General features: G+C 35.8%; 1 protein-coding gene across 1 annotated transcript in view; it reads left to right on the top strand.

The window, feature by feature from the left end:
• ZNF385D (zinc finger protein 385D) overlaps positions 1-27,296 on the top strand; it is a 163,335-nt gene that overhangs the window by 128,104 nt on the left and 7,935 nt on the right. The window contains exons 5-7 of the mRNA XM_058833552.1: positions 23,378-23,611; positions 25,579-25,757; positions 27,094-27,195. Coding sequence (XP_058689535.1) covers positions 23,378-23,611; positions 25,579-25,757; positions 27,094-27,195 — 515 coding nt within the window. The remainder of the gene's footprint in view (positions 1-23,377; positions 23,612-25,578; positions 25,758-27,093; positions 27,196-27,296) is intronic.

Below are 27,296 nucleotides of genomic sequence, written 5' to 3'. Positions count from 1 at the left end.
ATACAGAACATTAACCTAGGTGGACCACAGGTTCCATTCAAGTGCTGTGAAACTCCTGTTTATAGCACAGTAGTAATGCAAGGATGTTTTTTGAATGCATTATTGCTTGACTTTCCTGAATTTTAGACTGGGTATTTTTGTGGAGAAATTTCATTATTTCACATTTTAAAGAATGGAAGTAGATATCCCTGGCTGTGGTTCTTTGAGGATTATTTTGGCAAACCATTGCTCTTTGGAGATCTGAAGAGATTTAAATAGTATATACAGATCTGGGTGAGAGAGATAAGCAGACAGAGAAAGGCATGAGACAATCAAAAGTGCAGGAAAAATGTCTGGGTTTGAAATTTATTAGACAGGCTCTGTTCATTTAATGGTCTTTATATTGTCTGGAAAACCAACAAAATGCTTAAATTGCAGGACTATCCTTCCTCTGCAAACTTTGTTGCAATTAGCTTGCATGTTTTCTCAGAGGCAATTTCCTGTTTATTTCAGAGTTACTATATTTATTGCTTATTATGAGGGTTGTGTGAGCCACGGGATTTTTAATTTCAAAATTTATCTAATCTGAATGCGTAGAACAGCTCAGCTCTTAGTTTTTGAATTTCAGGAAAAATATTTGGAAACTCTACATACACTGCAAAACTGTATTAAAAAGTCTATTTTTGTTTCTGTTCTTATTGAATGACCTTTTTATCAACTTTTTACTCTTTCATATTTGTATGCTTGAGTCTACACATTTAATATTTACTGGGCAAATGTAATTTACTGTTTCCTCTTATTTTATAAGCATTTTTCTGAGTGTCTTCTGACATTTCAAGTAAATGCCTACGTTGCTCGGTGTAAAGTTTCGCTAAGCACATAATTTTATATAAGTTTTAATCAGAAACTAAAAATTTGAGAAATGACCAGACTCAAGGAAGACACAATTATCCATCAGAAAGTGTTATTGCTATATTGTTCAAAACAATCAAATTATACTAATATTGGGAGGGAGTAAATATGTTTCAGTTTTGTTTGCCAGAAGTGAAGCAATTATATAAATGTCTCAAAAACCCCAATGATTTATCAGTCAAAAAATGTTTAAAATGTCATTTTTGTAGGATGATCATGATAAGAAAATAAAGGATGGCTTTGCAAAATTATAAATGTCCAGTTGTGGGTATCAAAGACAAAAAAAAAATGAAAATGCAATTAGTATTTAAGAGATGTTCATCAGGCCTCTCTTCTATCAAACAGGATGTCCTGGGGAGTGCCATCTCTTCTCCATTTAAAAAAATGCACTGAGAAATTATTGCTGCGTGGCAGACCTGCTACCTGCTGTAAGCATTTGTATGTTTCTTCTGGACAACCTCCAAAAAAAGGATTAATTTTTATGTTAATGGCTGAGTTGTTTTAAATGCTAAAGGACTTGTTTGCCATAGCAAGCTAGCTCCTAAGTAGTTCAGCTAGACAGACACCAGAAAAAAGGAAATTCCATAGGAATTTGGCAAGAAAAGGTTTTATGTACTGACCACTTTTTGCTCCCTCCCTCTTTGAACTACATCAATATTGACATTACCTTTCATTTCCCCAGTTTGAATAAAGAGCAAATTTCACATACATAAAGTAAATCTTTAACCATGTGTAAAATGAAGGAGCAGCATATATCTCAGTTGTTCTAATTTTGTAGGCAGTAGGGCTGTTTGCCAGTACAGCTGAGCAGTGTGCGACCAGCAAATTAGAATTCATCAAAATATGTCTTCCCCAGAGATGTCTGAAGGCTATCTCACCTTAGAGCAGGTTTTTTGATTGTGGGAAAGAAATAATATAATAGATGTGATTTTGACAAAATGATAGGTGACTGCACAAGGAAAAGTTCATGGGAATTAATGCCAAGTCTTCCATAAAATTATCCAACAGAAATAAGGTAAAACATTTGTTCAGTGTGCTTCTCCTATTATTTCAGACTCTTGAAAGTTCTGATACAGGATTTAATTATCTATATACAGGTATACAGATTATAATTCTTATTTTATTTCAAAAATTGTTTTATTTTAACTATATACTTGTAATATGCTCAGTGATCACACTTCCTTGCAGCAAAATAAGATAAATATTTGAATAATATTATTTCCACTAAGAATTTATACTTTTTAACTTTATTATTTATTTGTATTATTATTTCTCATCTCAGACCCCAAACATTTAATAATCTCATGAAAAAAGTCACGGAACCTAAATTCCAGACTGACCGTCCAGCTGTGATACAACTCCCACTGGGAATATGAGATAACCAGAATTAGAGCCATGTAAATCTTTCAGGCTACACAGGTTACCTCAAAAAATTTAAAATATAGTTTGGATTTGATATGCTTGCTGAGACAGTCTCATTTTAGTCTAGAAAAGATATTGTAGTCTCTTTACACTGAAGAGATGGTGCTTTGTTTTAAATTGACAGGAACAGTTACACAATATTATTTGAATTATAGGAACAGGTATACTATGGACAGGTAATAAAACAAATACTCCATTCCACAAGCTTCAGTTGAAAACTGCCAGTTTTTTCAGAAATGTATTTTTAATAAGAAATTATTTTGATTCATGGAAATCTTTGTTGTTACATCAGTTTATATGGGTTTATATTTCCATCACTTGTGTTAGCATGTACGACCTATATATATAAACCATCTTACCTTCTGAGTTTTAACTTCCTCGGTCATGATTGATTGCTGGAATTTACAGTGTTCAATCAAACACTTCCAGGCTGAGAATACAGCTACTTTATGTGGGCCAGATTAACATTTTGATTCCTATATCCACCATGAAAAGCCTGGGCCCAGCAAGACAAGATTGTAACACTAAGTAGGAATTAAATACATTTTTTTATTTCAAACTGAGCCAATTTGGTTTTTAAGACCCACTGACAGTTCTTGCAGTTCAGTGTAATATCTGACCACTCTCTCTGTCCAAAGTGCACTGGCTTAATTAATGTCTTTGCATCTCTGTGAGTGATTGAAGTACCCATGTGTGGATAACGTGGCCAAAGTAACATTCCACGCAGTGCTGAGTCTAGATGAGAGTGGCATTTTAATGTCAGACTTAGCTTGGTCACTTCATGCAAGCAGGAAGACAGATAGAAACGAAATGTTGTTAGCCGCTTCTGAAGTTAAAATCATTTTGCCAGGAGAGGAAAGTAACTGGTAAATCCTTCTGGTATAAAAGAAAATACGCTATCCTCGTCAAACCCCATTGTCTGCAGCAAAAGCATGCACTCCAAGTATATATTAGGCATGTTCTTTATTAGTAGTATGCTCTAAATCTCTTTAATGCTGATTAGTTTATGCTCTCTGGTCCAGATGTTTGTAAGACCATAATGAACCTCAAAGTATGATTTACGTAAATGCATTGGACTGAAAATACTACTTTTCACAGGACTTTAGGATATATTCAAGAAGAAGTGAGTCAACATGTGCAAATCATTATTTATAGTGTTCTCGAGCGATCCATGAAATCCCTTCACAGGATTTGTAGGAGAAGCATGGTCACTGTCTTAAGACTTGCAGTCTATGGAGAAGAGTTTGACATCTGCTATCCATTAAAGTGGAAGTGGAGAGGGCATCTGGAGCTCCATGCATGATAAGGGGTAAAGATTTCAGTTGAACTACACTCATAAAAAGGATACTGGAATATCAGCTTCCAAGGGGCAAAACCAAACCCCTAAACCAAACCCAGCTTTACCCAGCTATTACTGTTCACAGCAACACTTGTTTGAAAACTTCCTGCGCATTTTTTCTTACTTTCTACTTTCTTTTTAAAGGCTTAGTGACATCTATCCATAAGTGTGACAAAAATAATCCAATTAGACAAGAAAGAATAATGAAAGATCATGTGCAATATACAGTCCTATATTAGTAAAATTTCATTGGAATTTTTGGGGGTCACAATTTTTCCAGTCACTTTAGGATATCTCTAAGTCCTTCCTTTTCCTAGATAATTTATTTACTAAATTAAAAGACCTCCTGAATATCCTTGTCAGAATGATACTATGAGTCTTACTCAAACGTATGTCCTTTTTATACACTAAAATACATTGCAGTCTTTGGATAATCCTTGCTTCGGTAAATTCCCTGTACTCCTTGTACTTAAGTAGATTTGATTTTCCCTGAATTTCAAAATGGACTAGCTTAAAAAAAGAAATAGGCATTTCTCTAGACTGCCAAATTCTATATGGATGAGTAAATTAACAAAATTTGTCAGCAGCTTTCACTTCTTAAAATAACTAGGATTTGTAATTATGTGCATAATTTCATCTTTGCAGTTTTCTGCAATTAACATGCTATTTAAATATTTTGGATCTCATTTTAAGATGTTTAATTTTTATTTTTTTTTACTCAGCAAGGAGTAATTTTCTCTATTTTCTGGCATTAAATCTGTGTCAATAAGTCCACTAGGTTGCTTCTTGGGTAACAAAGGAGTAAGTTTTTCACTTTCCTAAACAAAGTAAAATCAATGCTTGAGAAAAGAGCTGGTGATTAAGCCAAATTTGCTGCCTAGATAGAATCATTGATGTATTCAGTAAGGAAGAAGTACAATCTCAAGGATAATTTTTTCAGAGTGTTGCTACCATGAAAGATCTTCTGTTTTTTTTTATGGTCCATTAATGACTGCTTTTTATTTGAGCTTCACACACCTGAGAAATGTATTTATAGACCATTAAACCATTTGTGATTTTTTTTTAAACTCTGAGAGATTAATTTCAAATTCCTCTTACAGCATTTTTTATTTTGTGGAAAATGTTTTACTCAGTTATTGCTTGAAGCATCTGTTATTTTGTCTTTATAAGTAATTTAAATTATCAGCTGAGAGTTTAATTTAAAAAAAAAAAAAAGATGTTCCAAAATGGTGGCATATTTCTGCGTAAATTTTCAAGGAAACATGTACCTTATCTTTGGTAAAGAAAATTATCATGCTGCACCTGATAGTCAGTGTCAAATACCTCCAACTTCTTTATATGATGCATGAAAGTTCTTTAAAGAAAAAATTCTGTGTATTCAGAGGTGAAGACTGTTAATGACATTGATGTCTTCTTTGTCAGGCAAATCATTCTGGCATTACATGAAATACATGTAATCATCATTTTGATATAGAATCATCGAACAATGCAGTCACTACAGTGTCTGAGTAATAATCAAAACAGAAGTGAAAGTTTGATTTAAGATAACTTTTGTGTTTGAAACACATGAACATATATGAAAGGTTTGGAGGAGGGTTTTTATTTTTTTTCTCTAAATGGCAATGTTAATGTTTTCTTGAAGTGTAGCTCCTGTATTTTACATTTTTCTGTGGACACAATAGTAAGCAGCATTTTCGACTCTGCCATATTCCTTCCCTGAACGGTGAAGATAAACATATGATGCAGTGTCATATAAATGACATATCTCCTATCATACAATTGTATGTATTTTTTAAGTCTGTGATCAAAAGTTTTCCATCAAAAATATAAAATTGTTCTTCAGTCTTTGTTTTCTTTCTAGGATATTCCTTTTCCTTGTTCCATGCCATTTTGGTTTTGGTGGTTTTTTATATTTATTTCTTATTTAACTTTGGTTCTAGAAACAGCTGTCTCTTCTTATGCTAGATAACCCTCATATCCTTTGCCTCATAAAAGCTCTCCATAAAGCCTGCTTCCCTTAAATAGCCTTCCAGGTATTTTTCCTCTGTACTCCTCACAACACACCTACTTATTTTCTAAATATTCTCAGGGGGCAGCATAAATCCTACAAAGGCACGTAAACAAGCTTGATAATACAGACTAAGGTGGATGAATGAAGATCTAAGCCTGTTGGAACAATGATTTCTTTTTCCATGTTGCTGCAGATACATGCATATGAGGTATCAGTATTTTAATAATTCTGCTGGTATCATGCATACATGCAAGGAAATTCAATATAAAGGATGTCTTTACTTAGCTTTAGATGTGTTTATTCAGACTTCATACACTTTGTGTATAGGTACATAATCACAGAACCCAGATTTTGTACTTCAATCATGAGAAACCCCCCTATTGGCCACCAACTCTCAACAGCTAAAAAAATGAAACCCTACAGAAAGTAGGTTTGCTGTAACTTTGTCAAAAAACCTAAAGTCCAAAAAGTCTAGTATATTTTATGTCCCATAAAATGAGCTGGGGATCCCTCTGTCATCGAGAGCTGAAGTGATTCACCACTGCTGGAGCACTGGAAAGAAAAATAAACAATGAACCCACTTTCTTCAACAGCTGGTTCAGAAAGGGGCTGACACTGTACCCATGTTAGTTTTGTTTACAGTTGCAATATCATAGTCAATACCTCATTCTAAAAAAATTAGGAAATAAATATTGTGGGTATTACTACTCCTGCTTTTATAGCAGTTTGAAACTTTTTCCTGAATGTGGTTAATGGGTTACAGGTATTCAAATATAGAAGAGTTAATTCTTGCTATCACGCATGTGGGTAAGAGTGCTCAAAGTAAAACAGTGAGTTGGAGAGGAAAACAGGCAAGAGAATCCATTAATATAGATACAGACAAAAATATAGCTATTTAAAATAAAAACAAGTGGTGTTTTCTTCATGCAGGTAAACAATTTAATATTTCACAGGCCAGGCAGTGAGGTGTGACCTTAACAGACAGATTCACAAATGGAGCTGCTGTATACAACTTGCTATCATGTTTTTTTACAGAGGGTTTAGCATCAACACAGTACATGTTCAAAATGCTAAAAGTGGAGGTGAAAACACTCTCAGTTGTTCAAAACTGTCTTCCTTGCAGAACAAACTGCACTGGGGAGGCTGTAATATTTTCTGTAATATTAAAACATGTGTGGGCATGCACATGTCTGTGCTTAACTGTGTATAAAATAATGTGGCATCCTAGATTGTGCAGCTGGAGTGGGCACTCTTAAAACAAATGGATTGATGCAAAGGACCAATAGAGCTCTTTGTCATAGGGATTTACTAAAGTGAATTTGTAGCTAAACAATTTTTCTGTGAACTATTCTGAAAGATTTATGTTCAGAACTCATAGTAGTAATTGCAAACCAAACCTGAGGCTTTTCACCTTGAATTTCATAGAATTGATTTGGTCTGACAGATCTGGATTTCAATCCAGTCATGTTTAAAGGAAGAGAGAGAGCAAACTGAGAAAATGATGAAGGATTTTCAGCTTTCAATCACCTTTGGAGCAATGGTACACATGAAGAACATACTCAGTTACTTGATTTAAGAGTGATTACACAATTCTTCTTATCATGTTGGTGAAAAAAATCTCTGACTCAAAGCATCCCTTGTATTCCTATAATTCTATCATTGTAGAGTTCTGTTCCAAGTATGTAAGAGACCTCATGTATAGCTGCCGTAACAGATGGAAATAGTTTCCAGAATATCTGTTTGACTCTCTAGACATTCCAGTCCAGAGTAGATGTTGCATCAAAACCCATCATTTTTGGCTGAAATTCCATAAGCACAATTTACAAGATTTTATTATTGTTATCTGATCTACAGTATTGAAAGATTTTTCATAGAAATTAGCATAATGCTCATGCAAGCCAATTTGTGTTCCGCATGTGAAAAGTGATAAAATTATTTCTGAGACAGATAAGTGTATTTCACAGTAATGAATGAATTTTTAAGATATCTGCACAATAAGTTGAACTGTTGGCTTTCCAGTTTGATATTCCAAATACAAAGCTGTCTACTTCATACAGGAGCCAATGGTTTATGCAACGCAGTACATAAAACATCAACCCAGAATTTTCCTCTGTTCCCTTTTTCCTAGTGGAGAGGCAGTTGGTTTTTCAGGATCATCTGTGCATGAAGCTCCAGCCGGTTGGCCACTGGTCCCAACAGAACCCTTGTGTAAACAACACGAACAGACACATAGACAAAAAAGTGCAAGTCTGGAATTCAGGGTAAATTGAGTGAGAGTTTTGCAAATTTGACAGGTGATTTAGCAGCAGCTGCTGATACTGGTGATATAAGCCAGTGCAGTGCAAGACTTTGGTCATAAAGCAGCAGCCAGAGAATTACTGTGAGCCATTAAGACTGGAGAAAAATAAGAGAATCTGAAAAGAAGAAAACATTAAAGGCCTTAGAGTTCAAAGGGGAAAGAAGCTGTGTATATCTAGACAAGAGTAATGGAATTTTTTTAAAGGCTGAGTAGATAAACTTTTGAGCTAAATATATTTCCATTTTATAAGAACATTGCTGAGATATTTTTCATTATTTCAATACTCATTAGATTTACTGTACCTTCTGCAAATATTACCTCTTGGAAGCTTGAAACAGCAAAAGAATATATACCATTTGTTCCCTTCCATCATGCATGCAGATTTATTTATTTTTTTATTGTCTAGATTCTGGCATTATTTATTTTCTTTTTTTAGAAAATAACATTGTTGAAGTATTTGTTTTGGAGAAAAACTCCACATACAAAGAACTACATGGAGTATGATGACAGGTATGAGAAACTATGTTTAAGAAGAGACTGGATACAATTTAGGCCTGAGGCTATTTTCATACTCTCCTAAATTCAACCGGTTAGTCCCAGTAATTATAATCTGACATAAAAAACTATATGAAAAGATAAAAATACACTATTTCTGTGGAGGAATTTATGGCAAAATCCCATTTTTAAGACCTTTTCATAGATCTGTTGTTGCAAGAACAATTTATCTTCTTCCATTTTTTGGTGCTACTTACAGAAAAGTTCTCTTTGGTGGTCTTAACCTGCATTTAAACAAGTAGCAGAATAACCAGAACTGTATACTGCAAACACAGCCTGTAGTGACTGGGGAGTGCAAGCACTCCTGGAGATACTTTGGAGAGAAATTGATTAGGTCTTAGACCAGTGCTGCCAGTGGCAAACATAGCAGAATCCCTGCAGCAACGTATCATGCTACATGAGCAAAAGTGAGATCACAAAAAATATTTGCCTAGTTTTAGTGATTAGAATTAAGGAATGGCTTAGGTTGTGAAATGCATTCAGAGGATAGCTTGGCAGCCAGAGGTATGGTGTAATCAGCTCACAAAAGAATTTCACCTATGCAATGAAACGAGAAGCCTGGGTCTTTTTGTTTGTAAACTATGACTTTGAGAGAAATATTCTAGATGGGTGTCCTCTGCATAGCATAGAAAGTTAATTTCAAAGATATTTTTTAAAAACACCAATTATCTGAATATTTTGCTAAAACTTGCTCTTCCTGGGATGTCAATTGTGATGTGACATTTTTAAGTATCCCTGTAGATAGAGGATTGCTTTATCAGACTCATCTTACTTGTCACTGTGGCAGCTGCATATTTGGACTGATTAAAAGTATTAATAAATTTAGATGAAAGAATTGATAAACAGCTATCCATCTGCAGATTTCTTGGCATTAGGCACAGATAGGTTAGATCTGCAATTCCCCTGTCCACATTGTCTAGCCTTTTTAATTCTGCCCTATCTGCTGACATTTGAAACAGCTGTTACAGCCCAAAGTCACAAAAAGAAAAATGTTACCAAACATGGATGCTTTCCAGTCCAATAATATTTATTTTTGTGGAATTAGTGAAAAACTTAAATCTGCAGAGAGATCATTGATCAGTTGACAAAGTTGTGATTAACATGTTAGAAAAACCTGCTTGGTAGCTCTCAAGTCCGTGCATTAAATGATTTAAAGCAATAACTCTTTCCTCAGAGGGAATAGTTCCATTCACAGTCTTGCAATGAAGCTGGAAGTGTAAGCTGTGATGCAAACTATTTAATAGAAGAAGTTGGAAGGCTGAAATCAGTATTCACAATTTTCCCAAGGCAGAGCAACTTACAGGCTAATGAAGACAATGGGGAAGATTACTTATTGAAATGGACAGTAAATGAACTTTAAGTGATTGCTTGCTTGCTTATAATATGAAGATTTTTTTATTGGGATTCCCATAAGTAGAAAAGTAGTCAGACAAGACATAAAAGGGCACATAAAAATGTATAAAAAATTTTTGGAAAGAAAACCCAACCCCTAGAATTTATTTCCCTTAAGACAACAAATATTAAAATTACAGCTAGAAGGAAAGGTAGCCATGCTGGTTGTTTGCATTAATGGCTCCATTTTGATTTTTCTACCCTTCCTTAGTTTTAAGCTGCCTGTGCAAGTGCTACAGGTGGTTAGCAACTTATAACTGGCCCTTAGGCCTTCACCTTTTTAGGCTATATTTTTAAATATTTTTTTTTACCTTTGCGGTCTGCTTATATTAAAAAGGACTGAATGTTTTGCTCTCATAGCTAATGGCAGCTCTACCCTTCCTCAATGACATTTTAACCTAGCACGTAAAATTGGGAAATCTAATCTTCTTTGTACTGTATTTCTAAGGATTCTTGTAAAATCTCAAAGCTGCATCTTGCAGCATTTGAAGCACTGAAATACAATCTCTACCTTCCTTTGCAAACATGTGCAAACTAAGGATAGAAGGAGTGAAGGGATTTGGGGTTTTTTTGATGGGAATTGTGTCTAGATTGCCACATTGTTTACCTGCTGAATCTTCACCTGAATTTCTTATGAAAAATATCTGAAAGCAAGTTTATAAAAGCATAGTTTTGGAGCACTACTTGTCACCTCTGAGTTATTATGTTTATGATTGACTTATGGACTCTTTATTCTTTCAGAATTTTAATGATGATACAAAACACACTTTCCCCACTGAACAAGTTATCTACCCTGATCTTCATCTCTTTTTTCAGCACAATTCATTTTAGGAGTACTGAATATTAAAGTGTTTGTCCAGAGTTATTTCCTGACATGGGATTGACAGGCAGAGGAGTTTTCTGTTCTATATATTTGTGAACAATGCACAGCCTTTAAAAGTCTTGGTTTCACTATTACCTGGACAGCAAGGTACCAGATATCTGTGTGCTGTACAATAAACAGACTTGGGAAGCCCAGTAAAGAAACTTTCTGGGAAAACTGATGAAAGGCTTATTTTGAAGCCAAATGGTCTAATCCATTCAATTTTCCGAAATACCGGTAAAGCTTTTGTTTTAATTCTGTATAGTGTAAATATAATGTAAATACACTGATTTGGGTTGCTCTGGTATGATTATACTTTGTGAGGGAGAGGAGACAATTCTTCCTTTTGGAGAAGAGCCAGGCCACAAGGTTTTTGCTAATGGTTGGTAGTGGAAGCCTGGAGCTTTGAAAAAATGCTTTGAGCATTTTCCCACCTTCTCGTTTTCCCTTTCACAAAAATCTTACAGCTGTACAAGCACATGCATTTTTCTCATGGTCATGGATTAAGGGATGTGTTGATCTATAAATGCACTTGGTCTACAGCTCAGAGTCTGTGAGGGAGGAACCAGTATTCTCTTTCCTGATCAACTTACAGTCTTTCTCTCCACTCACCAAAAAAAAAAAAAAATTAAAAAAAAAAATAAAATTCTAAATCTGTATACCCGTATCTCCTAAGGCTGTAGGGAATTGCCACTATAATCAATTGGCTTAAAGGATCACAACATATGCAGGTTTTTTGAAGAAGAGGTAAGTAAGCTCCTCTACCTGCCTGCCAAATGGCTAATGCACAAGCACTATGTAAGGAAACTTGCTGTACAAGTGTTGGCCAAATTCTTTGCATTGGAAATTAATCATTTCTAGTTTTCATAAATTAAAATACTGGAATTGTCTCAAAGGTTGAAACCTCCATTGCATAGTGAGTATTGAAATTTCAGAGACCGGCATCTCTGAATTTTTGTTTCAGAAAAGCGGTTATCTTTCATAACCTCTGCTAAGGTTTTAAGAGTGATGTATGATGCAAAGTGATCTTAAGTAAATCTATTTGTAATTTTGTCTGTATGGCATGGTAGCAACCTTAAGAGCTCAAGAATGCACCTAATATAGTGCATCAGTGCTAAAGAGATGCTTAAATGTCCTCGTATTGGATATTGCAGAAGCTGAAGGGTGTTCAGAAGTTTGCTGTTGCCGGTGCTGTTGTTCTACTATTGTAGCCATACTGCAACTTTTAACCAAGGTTTTTGAAAGCTAATACAAAAAACTAAGCCCGTAATTCCATATTTTTCATCCAAATCACTTTTTTGTTTTAAGTGCAGCTGGTTTCCTCTGAAAAATTTAAAAATCTTATTGCATTTTTTTTATTTGCTACATACTAAGTAGGAGTAAGCAAGAGGTGATAAAATGGACTCTACATCATAAAAAAAAACATCTTTCTGGTAATCCCTCAAACCTTAAAATTATTCTGGGTTATTGTTTTTAATTATATTATCCACTTGCTAATATTTTCCCCTATTCTCTGTATAGTCTGCTCTTCAGTAGGGCTTTGGACTGGATTTCTTGATGCAAGAACTGATGTCATAATAGAAATGCTAAAAATACTACTTTTTATGAAGGAAAACTGGGTTTTAAAGAAAAGTCACGGTGCTGAACTGAGTGAAGGTGTGGTTGTGGAGTGATGATTGTTGCAGTGGTGTAATCCTTCAAACTTACATGCTCATTAACAAATATTTATATGCCTAAAGGCTGTTGAGGCAGACGGATTGCACCTATTCACCTAGACACTGTGTAAATATGAATAGGAAAAATACATACACTTATTCATAAAATTGCTACAAATGAGGGCAATTTTCGAATATCTGGGCTTGCATTGGTGCTTTCATGGACTCTAAGTTATACATTTTTTCTCCATTATAGTGTACATGGGAGAGAGATGTCATAATGAAAAATAAGGAACTAGCACAATAGTATATTACCCTAATATTACCTTCTATTTTCTCTTTTTGTCTTTTTCTCTTCTCTAACAGATAATGCTGGGTCTGAATGATGTCAGATCTAGTAATATTTGAATAGCTATCATGCACAGGAAAGGAAAAAAAAAATAACAGAGAGAGTTGGGATATGATCTTGTGAGTGGTGTAGTATTTACAGCCACGTTTAGAAGGGAAGCTGAAACCTTTTTTGTTACAACAGTGTTATGTTGTTAGGGAAAGAACTGCATACAAAGATAAATGTGGCACATGAAGAGAATGACAATTTGGGTTTAACAAGAAATTAATCAAAACTGTAATTATGGTCATTAATACCCTTTCCTGCTTGGGAAAAAAAAAAAATTGATCAGAACTAGCAGTGTTGGCAATTATTATCAGTTCTGCTCCTGTTGCTTAAGTTTGTTTTCTTTAAATATGCCTCCATGATATTTGTTTGGAACAGATTGGAGTTCTCACTTTGTCTATGACTTATTGACTAAGAACCACACCTTTACAGTGTAGTTACCTTCACTCAACATGAGAGAACTTCTGTCTTTGCAAGTATTGGACCAAACTTTCCAACTAATTAACTGTCATTATGAGTATTAATGTATATCACTTATAGTTTTCCAGATAACATAAACATTTAATATCAGCCTTACAAGAGGATATATAAGAAAAGGCTAAAGCGGAGCAAGAATTAAATACCTCATCTAGAACCTTCAAATGTTTGCTATAGCTAGTCTTGTGTTGTCATTTTGATACTAATTTCCATTAATATGCAGCTACTTCAACTATCACAGAAAACTAACATCAGTCATTTCCTTTAAAGCCTATTCTTCAAGCTTTGTGTCCTAAAATACAAACCCATCTTTGTTTTGTGTGTAATTGATTAAATCAAATAATATATTTAATTCTATAAGCTTCGAAAGTAGGAGTGATATCTATGAATGGCGCCACAAGGAAATACTTTTTGATTTTTACTGTTCTCTTGAGTGCAGAAGGCTTTATATAATTCATGAGAACAGCTTTGGGCTAGGAAAATATCACTTCTTGCATTTTGCTTCTGTGGAGAGCTTGCCTGATAAAAAATATTGTATTGACTTTATAAACATCCCAAACAGCAAAGCACTAATAACCTCTCTGCTGGATATGTGTGTATGGTGTCAGGGAGCACTACTGGAAGAGACAAACGGGGTTGATTCAGTCCCTTCTGACAAAGGCAACGTTTGATGAAAGGGAACTCATTAAACTGTCAAAGTAGACAGGTTTCTGTTGGTCTTTGCCTTATCCCAGGACCATTTATCCAGCCTTACTGTGGCTTACTAAATATGTTTCTTCTGCCAGCTAATGTAATTAGACTAATAGTTCAGTTGGTAGCAGTCTGCCTGAAGGCAGAGGAAAGACTGACACGAGAGCCAGCATAGATGGCTCATGTTACACAAAATAATTGTTTTATTAAAAAAGTAAGAAAAAGCAACCCAAACCCTGTAAATAATGCCAATAACTGTGATGACAACGAGTTACTTAGAAATTGTGGTCTGTATTGTCTGTGAAACCCTCTGAAAACATCATTCAATGTTTTTAACTGTAATGATGACACAGGGTGTTTCATAAACTCTCTGTTTCAGTCCTAGCTCTGAAGTGACTTGTGGTGGGTTGGAGAGGGGAAGGAGCAGAGGGCATGCAGGCAACAGTAAAATAATTTATTTTAGATTATGCACCCTGGTGGAGATGTAAGAACAAGTTAAATAGATGGTCATAGTAACCGCAGATGTGAATTGTAAAAGATCCTTCTAGAGACTCTGAAAATTGCAAAAGGTTTTCTTTTCCCTGGAACTCAACTGGATGCTACGCTTCTAGCAAGAGTACTCTTGTCAATTTACAAAATATGTTATCAACCATATGTGATCTGTCAAGGGAAAAATTCCTTGTAAAAACATTGGACTGAAAAAGACTAATAAAAATCTACATGGGATACCAGGAAAATCAAAACAATTATTTACTCCAAAGATTAAGGAATGGTAATAATATTACCATCTCCTGTACTGTCCTCTCCTCAATTCCTTGTGAAATTTGTTCTTCCAAATGTGGGCATTTGGTATCTCAGCTACTTAAGGAAGAGCAGGTGTTTTGTAATGAAAGTCATTGCTGATCAGTCCCTGGAACACATCCCCTACAGGCTCTACTTATGATGCACTACAAGACAGATGTCTGAAAGAATGCCTACTCACTGCTCTCCCTGCCTTCTCTCCACTGAGAAAAGTTATACAATTGTGATGCTGGTACCACAAGTGACAGTTCCTATGTTAGACACAACTTCAGTTCTTGCCAAAATCAGATTTACTAGTTCAGTGCTCTCCAGTAAAGGAAGTAAACTGCTGTAAAGGGAATAGCTTTAATTATTCCTGGATTCAAGACAGGGGAATGCCATGAGATATTACACTTACAAGAGCAGTCAGAAGTCAGACTTTTTAAAAATTCTGAGTTATATTCCAGTTTCTTTAATTTACTTCTAGGGATTCTATGACTATGAATCTGTTTTGAAACTTAGTGTTTAGATGGAGCTTTTAAAGAAGACATTCAGCTTGCTTAAAATGCAAAAAAGAAATCAACTACCTGCTTAAAATGGAGAGCAATCCTTTGTAGTCTGTAGTGCAATTCATTTATTCTTTCCTTGTTCCATTTGATTAATGAAAGCAATGTATTTTCTCTTCTTCTGCTGGTGATTAATACTTCTCCATGCTTCTTTGTTTTTGGTGGCAGATTGCTGGGGAGAGATTCCACTGTAAATTGTTTTTGATATCAAGTTTTAAATAGACTTTGCCAACCTACTTGTTTAGTGAAAAATACTTCTCAGTTGCCAGCAGTGTATAGCCCAGACTGTGCCTTCTCTGTCTCTTTTAACGAGGAGTTTGAGAGGGGCCCTTTCAAAGCTCACTTCCATCACTGCAGCTGTCAGGGCAAAGTGAAAGAGAACAGCTTGTCTGCTGCTTCCTTCCCCATGTCTTCATAGTAGTTGTGTGGGGCAGCAGGAGCAGCAGTCAGAAACTAAATCATAGTTGCTTCCTGACCTTGGCAAGAGCAGTATCTTGTCCTGGGTACATGGTGTGAGTTAAAGCTCCAATGAGTTTTTTGGGTAGTAAAGTAAGACTTTGAAGCCATTGCTGTTAGTGACACAGAGAAAAGTTTCTCCCTGAATTCTCCTTGGGGAAATACTGTCTCCAGTACTGACTGGGTATAAGTCATGCCACCTGGACCTTGGCACTGATGCAGGCCCTATTTTTAAGCATTATTCTGGACTACTGTCTGTGCTAATGATTCACAGGGTGCCAAGGATGTTCCTGGACACAGGAATGCAATCACCCCTTTCCACTGTTGTAGCTGTCTCTGGATGACTTCTGGATGAAGCTGCATCCCCCATTTGCGTCCCTGGGCAGTCTGGAGCTCAATACAAGGCAAGGGGAAAGAGGCAGTTCACGTGCAGCTGACCTGCTCTGGAGGAACAGAGAGGATGATATTACAGATGGGTACTGCTGTGCTCATGTTGGCCTCCAGAAAGAGACATTTAAGGCAAATTGATTTTACTGTAGGATATCTTACAAAACCTTTTCCTTGTTGGGCTTTTGGCTTTTTCAGTTTATTCAGTTCTTTGGTTTTTACTGGTAATAAACTCAACTGATGCTCAATTTTTACTCATACACATAGATTAGCTGCGAGTATATTTTTTATTATGTTTGCTTTTACTTAAAAGTTGGGAAATGCATACTGAGATGCATGCAGATGTAAAACTGATGGCAGTTTGTCAGCATAGCCTCAAGCATGCAAAAATACTCTTTACATTTGAGTGTGAACTCTACTTCTTAAGAAAACTTTTTGTCCTGGTTTCAAATCAAATTTTCACTACAGAGTTCCCATTATTAAACTGTAAGAGTAATTTCAGCCAGCAGCTCCTTGTATGGGGACCTTTTCACTCATAGCTGGTGAAAGGTGATCTGCCTGGCTGAGCAAAAATCTATGCAATCACAAGGACAGCTCAGTGTCCAAACTGAGTCATCAGCAAGTGTCCCTTAAATGACCTGAAAAATAAATGGTTTCTCCTTACCATTTCCTTACCTTCCAGTCATGTTTTTCTCAGCTAAATTTGCCTAAGAACCCAAAACTCAGACATGGCGTGACATTTCCCTACCTGCCTCCTTTGCTTTCCACAGACCTTTTACCCCCCAGCTGTTGCTGTTGCTGCCAGCTCCGTTCAATTAACCTCAACAGGAATGCTGCTGTCCCTCTGTGGTTCATCCTGTTCAAGATTAATGAACTGTGCTTTAAACCAAAAGAATCGCTAGTAAAAATTAGGTATGAATTCATTAGAAAATTTTGTATTCCTAATTAATGAAGGAGGTCATCTGAGGACTTGACAGAATTGAGCTTAACTGGAGGAAAATATCCAGAGATCAAATATATGAAGTTTGCTGCTTCCTTTTCATCATCTCTCTCTCTGTGGACACCTTTTGCCACCAAACATGCTGTTTCCTGTCTTCCTGCCATCAAATCACCACCAAGGCATGTCACTGGGAAGCATGGAGTAGAGGCAGCAGTAAAATGAAGTCACTTGTGTCGCCAGTTGTTTCTTCATCTCCTGTTTCTGAGTGATAAACACTGTGTACAATATGATTTATTTAAGTGTTAAAAAGTAGGGACTGGTCCAAATACTGAAATCATTGCTTCTCTAGTTACAATCCAAGAAAATTCCTGGTGTTTGCCTTTCATGCTTGTTCTGGGAAACTTTGCAGTCCTTCAGCTTCTCAGTAATGCTTGTTTGGTACATTTGAAAAAAGCTTGGGCAAGACCTTAGACATGTTCTGACTCTCACTTTCTGGATATTAAAAGTAATTTTGATAGACACCTAGACAAAGAAAGCTAACAAGGAATTTGACCAAGAAAGTACTGACAAGCCAGGGTAGTTACAAGGAAAGGGACACAAAACAAGTAAACATCTGTTTAAAAAACAAATTTTAAAAAAAATAAGTTCAAACAAGACAGCTCATCAAAAATTTTCAAATGCTGCTCCTGGTTGGTCATTCACAGCTTTGTTTATTAGTTCAGAGCTCTTGACTCTTCCATTATGGCATAGTAATTAGTATGCATCCTGTAGAAGATCAGGTGAACACCATGGTTTCCAATATTTCATATGGTGCCATTGACGGTGACCATAAAGTGATGAATTGCACAGTTGTCAATCAGATAGTTTGGTCTTTTATGCAAAAAAAACCCAAAACCCTGTGGTGTTTGCTATTTATGTCTCTAAATCAGGATCTAATTGGTTTTTTTTTCGGAGAAAATTTATATGGGCCCTTCTAAGTTCTAAAAATATACTTCTATCTCTCCAAATAAACATATCCATTATGGAAAGGATATACCTATAATAAATAGATTGAATCCAGGTTTTGAATGTAAAACTAAGTCTGATGACTATATTTTTGATAATATGATACCAAAACAATTTTTTTTGTACAATATATTTTAAAGACCAGATATCCACTGGCCACAAAATATGCAAGTTTGTATTCTGCACATATAAAGGATAAGAAGTTGATATGTTTGAGACAAAGTTCCTCACAGTGTTGTTTAAGTACTGGAGCCAGATGTGCTAGCACACATGCTTATGTTTCAGCATATGACAACAGAAAATCAGCCAAACACAAAAATATCTGTCAGCCATCATTTTTTTGGGGGATGGTACTTTGGTTTTGGTTTACTCCACTATTATATTTATAGATTCTAAAGAAATTAAGCCTTATCTTCAAATGTAATTACCACAGAAGTAGTGGAAAGTGAGATTTTCAAAGGAGACCAAGGAAATTGAGGACCTAGTTCTTAGCAGTCAGGAAAATAATACACCAAGTCCCAGTCCCAGTCTTGAACACACCAGTATCAAGGGTCTGTATGGGAGCATTGACACGGGTTTGTAATAAGCTACCTAGCTAATGGTGTTTCTGCAATGCTAAGTAATCTTATATAATGAAATATTTCAAATCAAGTTCAGTTTGTCATGAGAAAGAACATGGTTTTTACCTTCTGCAGGGGCACAGTTGTTGGGTTTTTTGGTTGTCTTATTTATTTATTTTTTTTTTCCTGAACAGCATTATGGGCCAAATGCTCAATCTTTTTATGTCAAAGGCAAAGTTTTATTTAAAGGAGACGAGAATACATGGGTATGTGCTAAATAATTTTCAAATGTGTGCCACTTGAGATTGCGGAAGAAAAAACATGCTCATAATATATTTGTGATTTGTTTGAAGTCAGAGTACATTTCCCTCTGTGGGTCTATTTATAGCTTCAGGATAAGAAATTCTTAGGCTTCGAAGCAGGAGCTGATGAGTGAGACTTTCACACACTCGGAAGAAAAACATGAGTTGTAATTTTCTGTTTCTTCAGACTAAAGAAAATTCATGAGCCTTGTAGCTGGGATATAAAATTAATCCTGCTTGCTTAGGAGATCCTTAATCACAATGCAGTGTTCCACTTGAACCACGGTATCTGTACTACTCAAAGAAGTCAGTTCCTGCAGAATATTTTTTCATCTCTTTGTCTCTTGTTAAAATAGACCTTTGATTTTGCCAGTGACCAATATTAGATTGTAATGTAGTATTTTTATATTTTTAGTTTTTATTCTGTTGCTATATTAAGACCAGGAACACAAATGGATTCATGTGAATCCTGAAGTGTTCCCTTTTTTTTTTTTTTGCTGCTGGAGTCCAGTTGCATACAATATCAGCAATCAACTTCTATACCAAAGCCAAGCAGTGACAGTAGCAATAATGAATATTTGCTGTGGGCCACTGGTATGAAAATAGCACAGTGCTGCAAGCCTGCGTCACCAGAAACAAATCTTCCTTTGACTGTGGCTGAATTTCCAGCTCAATTTTAGAACATTTATAATTGAAATAGCTCTTAAAGCACTGTCATAATGTAGTGTTAAGAAATGCTGATTCAGTCTACAAGACATGAACTCAAATGCCTTCCTACATCTTTTTGGTGTTGTTTTTCCTTGTTTTTTTTTTTAATCCTTTATACCTTTAATGCTGTACCCTGTATTTAGGGCACTGAACTGTGGACAGGCAGCAGCACTATAATATATTCAAAGGGACCCATGCTGGTTAAGTTAGAAGTTCTTGTGAGAAAAGGAGTTGAATTGCCTCTTTGTAAGCTTACTTGACAGCTTTCAGAATGTTTTATCCTTAATCTCTGCTGAAAATTCTAAACTTTATATGAGGATGAGCAGCTTTGCATCTTTAAATGTGTCATGGCTTTTACATGGTGAACTTCAATGGCTTTCTGTTTTTTAATGTCATTAATACATTTGCATTAGTAGAATATAAAGTGCATTCATATAGGGCAACTCTTAAAAATGCAGAGTATATGCACTGAACTTTGATTATTTTGTGAGATGAAGAATATGCTGATGACATTTACCATGTTTAACTTCTATATACTATGCTGCTTTCATTCATGCATCTCAAAATATCCTCAAAATATCCAAAACAGCTAGCATAATTGATTGTATTTTCTTTTTGCTTTAAAATAATTACATGGTGAAATATTAGATCAGCATAGATACAGAAGGTCAGATACTTGAAGCAGAATAAAATGTGCTGTTATTTAAACTTTTTTTTATTTTTTTCATTCATTGCCTCAGGTTTTCCTATGGAAAGTAAAGAAATTATGATCTATATTTTGCTTAGGGCTAAATACTGACCCTTACACTGCAAAACCAGCTATGGTGATTGATGTACATATCTAATTTCCTGCAAGATTAGAATGAACACTAACTTTGTCATCAGTCCTGAAAGAATGTTAATATCCTTTTCCCCTCCCTGGACCACCTGCCCTTTGCCTTCCGTGTCACCAAGAGAGTACATTGGCTAAGCCTACTACTGTACAGTAGTACCAGGATGCAGAAAATGATGTTTTAAAAGTAGTATTAATGCTCAAAAAGCAACAGGGTTTGGGCTGGGATTGGGCTTTTGAGGAAAATAATTTTACTGCAGCAGTTTTTGACTGAAGGGGAGCAAACATTCAATAGATTTTTTCTGGAACGGGAAAGGAGTGACTAGGTAATGCTATGATTTTGTAGAAAGATCTTCAAAGGCTTTATTTCATCAGTTTCTCAACAAAAGGCTTAATATTTCAAAATATTATTTTCTTTTGAAACATTATTTAAAAAAAAAAAATCACAAATAAAAAGAGACTATTCAGCAAGGTAGCACCATTCCTTCTGCACTGATATTTGACATCCCCAGTACCTTCAGGATGTGACCTTCAGGCTCTCTTTCAGGTAAAAGAAAACCAAACTGTGATTTGACCTTCAGTCAAATTTTTTTGCTACATGCTTTATTTTTTGCTACATGCCTTAATGCCTGTCAATACCTGGAATATTTACATGAAAAACTCTGTTTCTTGGGTTTATGAAAAATAATTTTTTAAATCCCTCTGGGAGAGTAAGTAGAAACATTAAAAAATACACAATGTATGAACATAATAGAGCTTAAAGGGTTGTATTCTCACTGACTGAAAGGGAATCGTATTTGTGTAGATATTTGTTCAGCCAGCTTCAATCTCCCGATAGGAAGTATTTCTGGGTCTATGTAGGTAGGCTATTCCTAGGCTTCATAAACTTTAATATTAGAAAGAATTTCCTCACATCTAATCTAAGTTTCTCTTGGTGTAATCCAATAGTCCTTGTTCTAGTAGGAGGGATGAGAGTATATTCTCTTCTTTTAGCTACCTTCTACAGATATGGAAAACATTGTCAATGCTTGCCTTTTTTCTTGCATATTCACAGTTCATGTTTTCTAAACTGCTAATTTATTTTGGCTCCCTCCATCACAAATCCTCTCTTGTTGCTTTGCATTTGCTTTGCTTCTGGATTAACAGCAAAGTAATTTGGTTTTTTTTAAACATTACTGTCCCCAGGCTGGACACAGGGCCTCCAGATCAGAGGAGGAAAAAATACCTCCTAAATCTTTTGCTTTGCACTTTCAGCGTGGTGGGGACTGCTTCTATAGCACAGTGATAGAAGAGATCTGTGTTCATCATGTCTACTACTGAAAGATTTTTCTGAAAACCAAGGAAATCAACAAAGAAAGCAATCAAAATGAAATAAACAGTAAAACTTCCCCAAATGCAGTACTGGGGTTGTTCATCATTCTGTGTTAATAGATCAGGTTAAATCTACTGAGTCTGGATTCCTGCAACTGTCTTTACTGAAAAGCATCTAATTTTCTAAACCGTTTCTTCAATGCATTAAAATTGTTTTGAATCAGGCTGCTCAGTGTGGTTTCCTTGCTTCCAGTTTGATATTGCCTGCTAAGCTGTTAGGAATGTTCTCCACTAGAGAAGTTTTGGAACACTACTAGTCTGCAACACACCACTGTGGTATCAGTTTGTTGTGTCCCTTCTGCATTGGAGCATGTACTTAGCTCTCCAAGTGAAATAATTGCTATTTTGTCTATTCCAACAGGAGGCAATAAATATAGTACAGGTAAAACATCACTAGCAGCAAGCAACGTATGAAATCAAAATGAGCTATGCTGGAAAGTTCCCAAATCCAGGCATATCTCAGTAAAGTATCTAAGATTTTATTTTTTTTTTTTAAAGCTACTACTCAGTCAGCCTAATATGATAAAATACAGCACTGCAAAGGCAAAGATGTCCTGTGTTTTGTCTCCTTCTCATGTCCCCGACCTACCATCTTCTTCACTGCTTTCACTGCTGGATTTTGCTGTCCTCCACCCTGCTAAGTACTTAACAACCACATGATACTGCCATATCCAAACACCATGTATCGAGTATTCAAACTCAAATATTGTTGTGTATTTCCTCTCTCCTTGATTTGAGAACTAAATGAAAAGCACAAGTTTTTAGGTGCAAGAACTAGGTTTCCAGATTTAGGTATATATCTTGGTTGTAGTCTTTCCAAAAGATAGGCAGAGTAAAAATCTTATTAGTGTTTGTTTAGGTCTCAGATATGTAATGTTGTATATTTAATTGCTGTTATTAGTATGTATCATTATTATGTAATAATGGATAACAATGTGTACTGTGTGTTAGTAATTACCTAAATTCTTTTAGTGTTGGTCTTGGGAAAAATCAAGTGAAGTATAATTTTTTTATTTTTTTTTACCAGATATAAAGGACAATTTTTTCATTTTCGTTTTGTTACTACAAGATGCTAAAAGCTTGGCTACCCAATCATCATTGGCTGTTTATGCATCTGAAGTTGTGTGTATAAATTTTAACTGCCTGTTGTGCTGTTCATTTACACGACTTCTTTTATTGCATTTTTCTTCTGTTGTACAGTACAGTCTTAATGACCTTTTTGTTCATTTTATGAGTTCTGTGTGAGCAGACTGCAGGAGACAACACATGGTTTTTCAATACATGGGAGTACTGTATTTTGTAACCACACAAAATACAAAGAAAAAGGTCAGGTTTAGTTCATTACCATTAGTCAAACCACCACCAGAACAATCTGCCTCTCTGTGTCATCACAGATTGGGATGTCAACAAGCAAACACCAAAGGTCACACGATTTTTTGTTAGCCTGTTTTCATTTCTTTCCATCTCCTGTCTTTGCCCACAGACGCTAACACAGGGACACCAGCAATATCAACAACGACAACCGTGGAAATCCGGAAGAGCAGTGTTATGACAACTGAGATCACCTCTAAAGTGGAGAAAATCCCCACAACAGCCACTAGCAGCAGCACTTGCCCTTCTGTTGAGACTGAGGAAGAAAAAGCAAAAAGACTGCTGTACTGTTCACTATGCAAAGTCGCTGTCAACTCTGCCTCACAGCTGGAGGCGCACAACAGTGGTGAGATGGAGCACTGCTCGCTTGTTTCCTTTTTTTTTTTTCTCTTCTGTCTCAAGAGCATTGCAATTATCTTCCCCTGAATAGATTAGATCTCTTACAGCAGGGGACAAAGAGGTGGCAGAAAACTGGCAATTACATGGAATTCATTAACTATTAAAGTATAAAAATGACAGGCAAAAGAGGCTTTCAAAAAAGGGAAAGAGAGGAATTTATTGCAAGTTGCACATTTTCTTACACTTTAGCTTTTGCAGCTTCAAAACCTTATCGAGCTAAGTGACAGCTCTACTTCATTACCTTTAGTGTTCAGAGTCTGCATGGTTTTGCTTGTGCCAACTAGCAAACTGAGTATGAATGCCATTAGCTTTGTCTGAAATCTAACAAATTGAGGCTGAAAGAGGGAGCGTCAGTCAGTCAGAGTTCAATGATGGGAGTTAGAGTTCTTAGCTCCATATTGTCTGTTAATAAATAACTTGTTAAAATTATGTGTATTTTCCCTTTGTTTTCATCAACTGATAGCAGCTGCTGCATGAGAGTTGAATGGGTAATTGTCTACCTCCATCTTTCTCAGTTTTTAAACTTTTTCTTGTCATTAGAGCTAGTAGCATCAGCAAATTCCAGTAGTAGAGAGCCACCATTCACAGTCACTATTTTAAGCATGTTACTGATTGGCTCCGTGGCAGGTGGGGTTAAAAGATCTAAGGATTTGATATGGTGGCAGTGACCACCTATAGCCATCTTACAGAAAATTCCCGATTTTGGATGTCAGGGTCTACCTGTTATCAAGGGTAAGTAGGGTTAAGAGATAGAAAGAGAACCTTAAGTTTGAAATGTAGAGACAGTGATAGTATACCTACAGCAAAGTGATCAATGGTTTTATGATGCAATTAAAAAAGAAATAACTTTGGCATATCTATAGAACTCAGAATAGAAATTATAACCTCTTGGCATTCATGAGAAACAAAATTCCATCAGTTTTGAATGCTGTTTACTATATGCCAGATCTTCAGCTGGTGAAAGTTCAACTTCAAGCTGTACCCTTTTAAACTATTTAACTTCATTTGAGAGTTAGACTCTAAATATTCTGATCAGGCAGAGAGCCAAAACACTGTTCTGAATATTTAAACACAACCTTCCAAGTTTTTTCTGCCTGAGCGGATAAACTGTGTGTGTGCTCACACACATGCATTTTTTTTACAAGTCTCTGTGGATACATACAGCAATTAGCAGTGGAGCAGTGGTTCTGTACTGTTAGTTGGCTCTGTAGTTAGTTCATTATCTTCACAGACTACCTTTGTGGGAGTCAACAGTGTAAAAAATTGTTCAGTCTGAATAAAGGTGAAGCAACAGAACACCAATGTTCTCTATCCAACCTTTATTTACAAAGAAAAAAAAAAAGAAAAAGCAAGTGCATTTTTCTCTCATAAATGCTTCTCACATGTTTTGGTTTCTGTCCAGGATTTTAATGATCTATAGGTTGCTTCCAGGAAGCTCTGCCCCTTTCTGGTTTGGAGAGTAATTAGTTAATTACAGATTTAATTGTAAGCTACTTAGATATACTGTTTATCAATCTGTTCAGGAAGACTACAAATCAAAGCCAACTACATCTTTAATAGCTAAATTACTTTTCTTTTGCAACTACAATTCAGGTCTTATTAGCAGCAGGAGTTAATGAGAAAAGTCACACGCACTTAACTTCGCATCAGGGTATCTGATTGTGCCGCTACTTTCTGGTGTGGCTGCTTTGTTCTAGTGCATTACCTATAGGTATGTAATTTAATAACTAAGTACCAGGTGTGAAATACTGTTACATTAATATGACTCTGATACAGACCAACACAGTTCCATTCCAAGGTTAGCACATGGCACCAAGCTGAGTCTCATATGATTATACTTTTAAAAGAAAATAGAACAATGAATGCAACCCAATTGCCAAAGTTGTTTCTGTTTCCCATTTCTATTGTCTCCAGGGACTAAGCACAAAACTATGCTGGAAGCTCGGAATGGAAGTGGAACCATAAAAGCCTTTCCCCGGGCAGGCGTAAAAGGCAAAGGACCTGTGAATAAAGGAAACACAGGCCTTCAGAACAAAACATTTCACTGTGAAATATGTGATGTGCACGTCAACTCTGAGACACAACTGAAACAGGTACTCAGCCAGCTTGTAGAGTGAGAATCTTCAGCTGTTCTTTGTTTTCATGGTGGTTAAGTACCAACACAGTCAGTGCATGTCAATATAAGAGTGTGTGTCCAAATGGAGCTCACAGTTTTGTCCATCGTACTTGGCTGCCATGCTGCATGTTTTGTTTTGATTACGATTTCCCGTTGCATGGAATATATCTTCTCAAAAGCTCTCAATTATATCTATATTATATATATATATTTGGTAAAGGGTTACAGAAGGTGTAAGCTGCAATAGGTTAACAACTGCCTTTAGACTGTTAGAATTGTCCTGAGCTAATAAACTCTGCCATTTCATGTACTGCATGATATTTACCTTGACAAAGATGTGAAGGTGGGTGCAGACAGTACTTTCACAGAACACTGAGTAACCAGCCTAGAAATGTGGTATGGTAATATTTTTGTCAATGTTTCTCTCTAACTGAGAAGCATGACCTCTAAATTGCCATTACACTAAGTTATGTTCAGTCATTCTTCAGATGATCAAAGCTTTCTGAGAAGCACTTAGTTTAATTCCATATGCCTATTGGAATTAAATACTTGCTAAGGAACTTTACAAGAATGAAGATAAATTCAGTAATGGACAACAGCAATACCCATTCTTCTGGTTTCAGGTGGAAAAAAAAGTCCAGTTCTAAGCCTTTTTATTGTGATAATTCTCTTGAAAATGAAAATCCGAGTAAAAATACAATTCTGAAAAAGGTCCCTTACTTCTAATATGGCAAAATAATCTCTGTAGAAAGATACTTTAAAAATCTCATAGATCTTATGAGGAAGGATTTCACACATTTTTCTTCAATGTCACTTAGTTTGATATATAACCATCTCAGAAGGATCTCTAGGCACCTTAAGGATTTAAACAATTTTATGACCTTATATTCTTCCCCAAACAGGGGACGCTTTACTATCTAATATTCTTTAAAAACTTTCTATCAGCAGTGGATTGAATTTGATGGGTGCTTTATAGAGTTAGGGAGGAGTTTTTCAAAGATTTCTGTCTTTAACCTGACTCAAGTCCTGCTGAAGTTAGAAAAGGTGGGAAAATATTTAACTGTAGTGGAAGCAGAGGTGAACTTAGGACTGATGAAAATCACAGTCGCAATATGTGGTGCCAAAGGATCCTTCAAGTTTCAAGAGAGCCAATTCGCTTTCATTACTGAATTAGACAAAGTAATGCTGTTTTTACAGTAAAAGCCTTTAGTATTAGAGCACTAATTTTGTGTAAAGCAGAACCTGAAGTGATCTGTTGTGGAACTATCACCCTTTGTTTTCTTTCTCCCTCTCCCTAAAATATATTTTAACAGCACATAAGCAGTAGAAGGCACAAAGACAGAGCTGCTGGGAAGCCACCTAAACCTAAATACAGCCCTTACAACAAACTCCAGAAGGGAACACATCCTCTAGGGGTAAGCCAATCACCCTTTTTATTTGACTTTTATTTTATTCCTGATGAATAGGTTTTTAGAAAACATAATTAGAAAAATGTTTAGAAGTAGATTAATAGTGT

Source organism: Poecile atricapillus, chromosome 2 (assembly GCF_030490865.1).
Source record: "Poecile atricapillus isolate bPoeAtr1 chromosome 2, bPoeAtr1.hap1, whole genome shotgun sequence".
NCBI classification, from domain to species: Eukaryota; Metazoa; Chordata; class Aves; order Passeriformes; family Paridae; genus Poecile; species Poecile atricapillus.
This window is presented reverse-complemented; position numbering and strand designations above follow the sequence as displayed.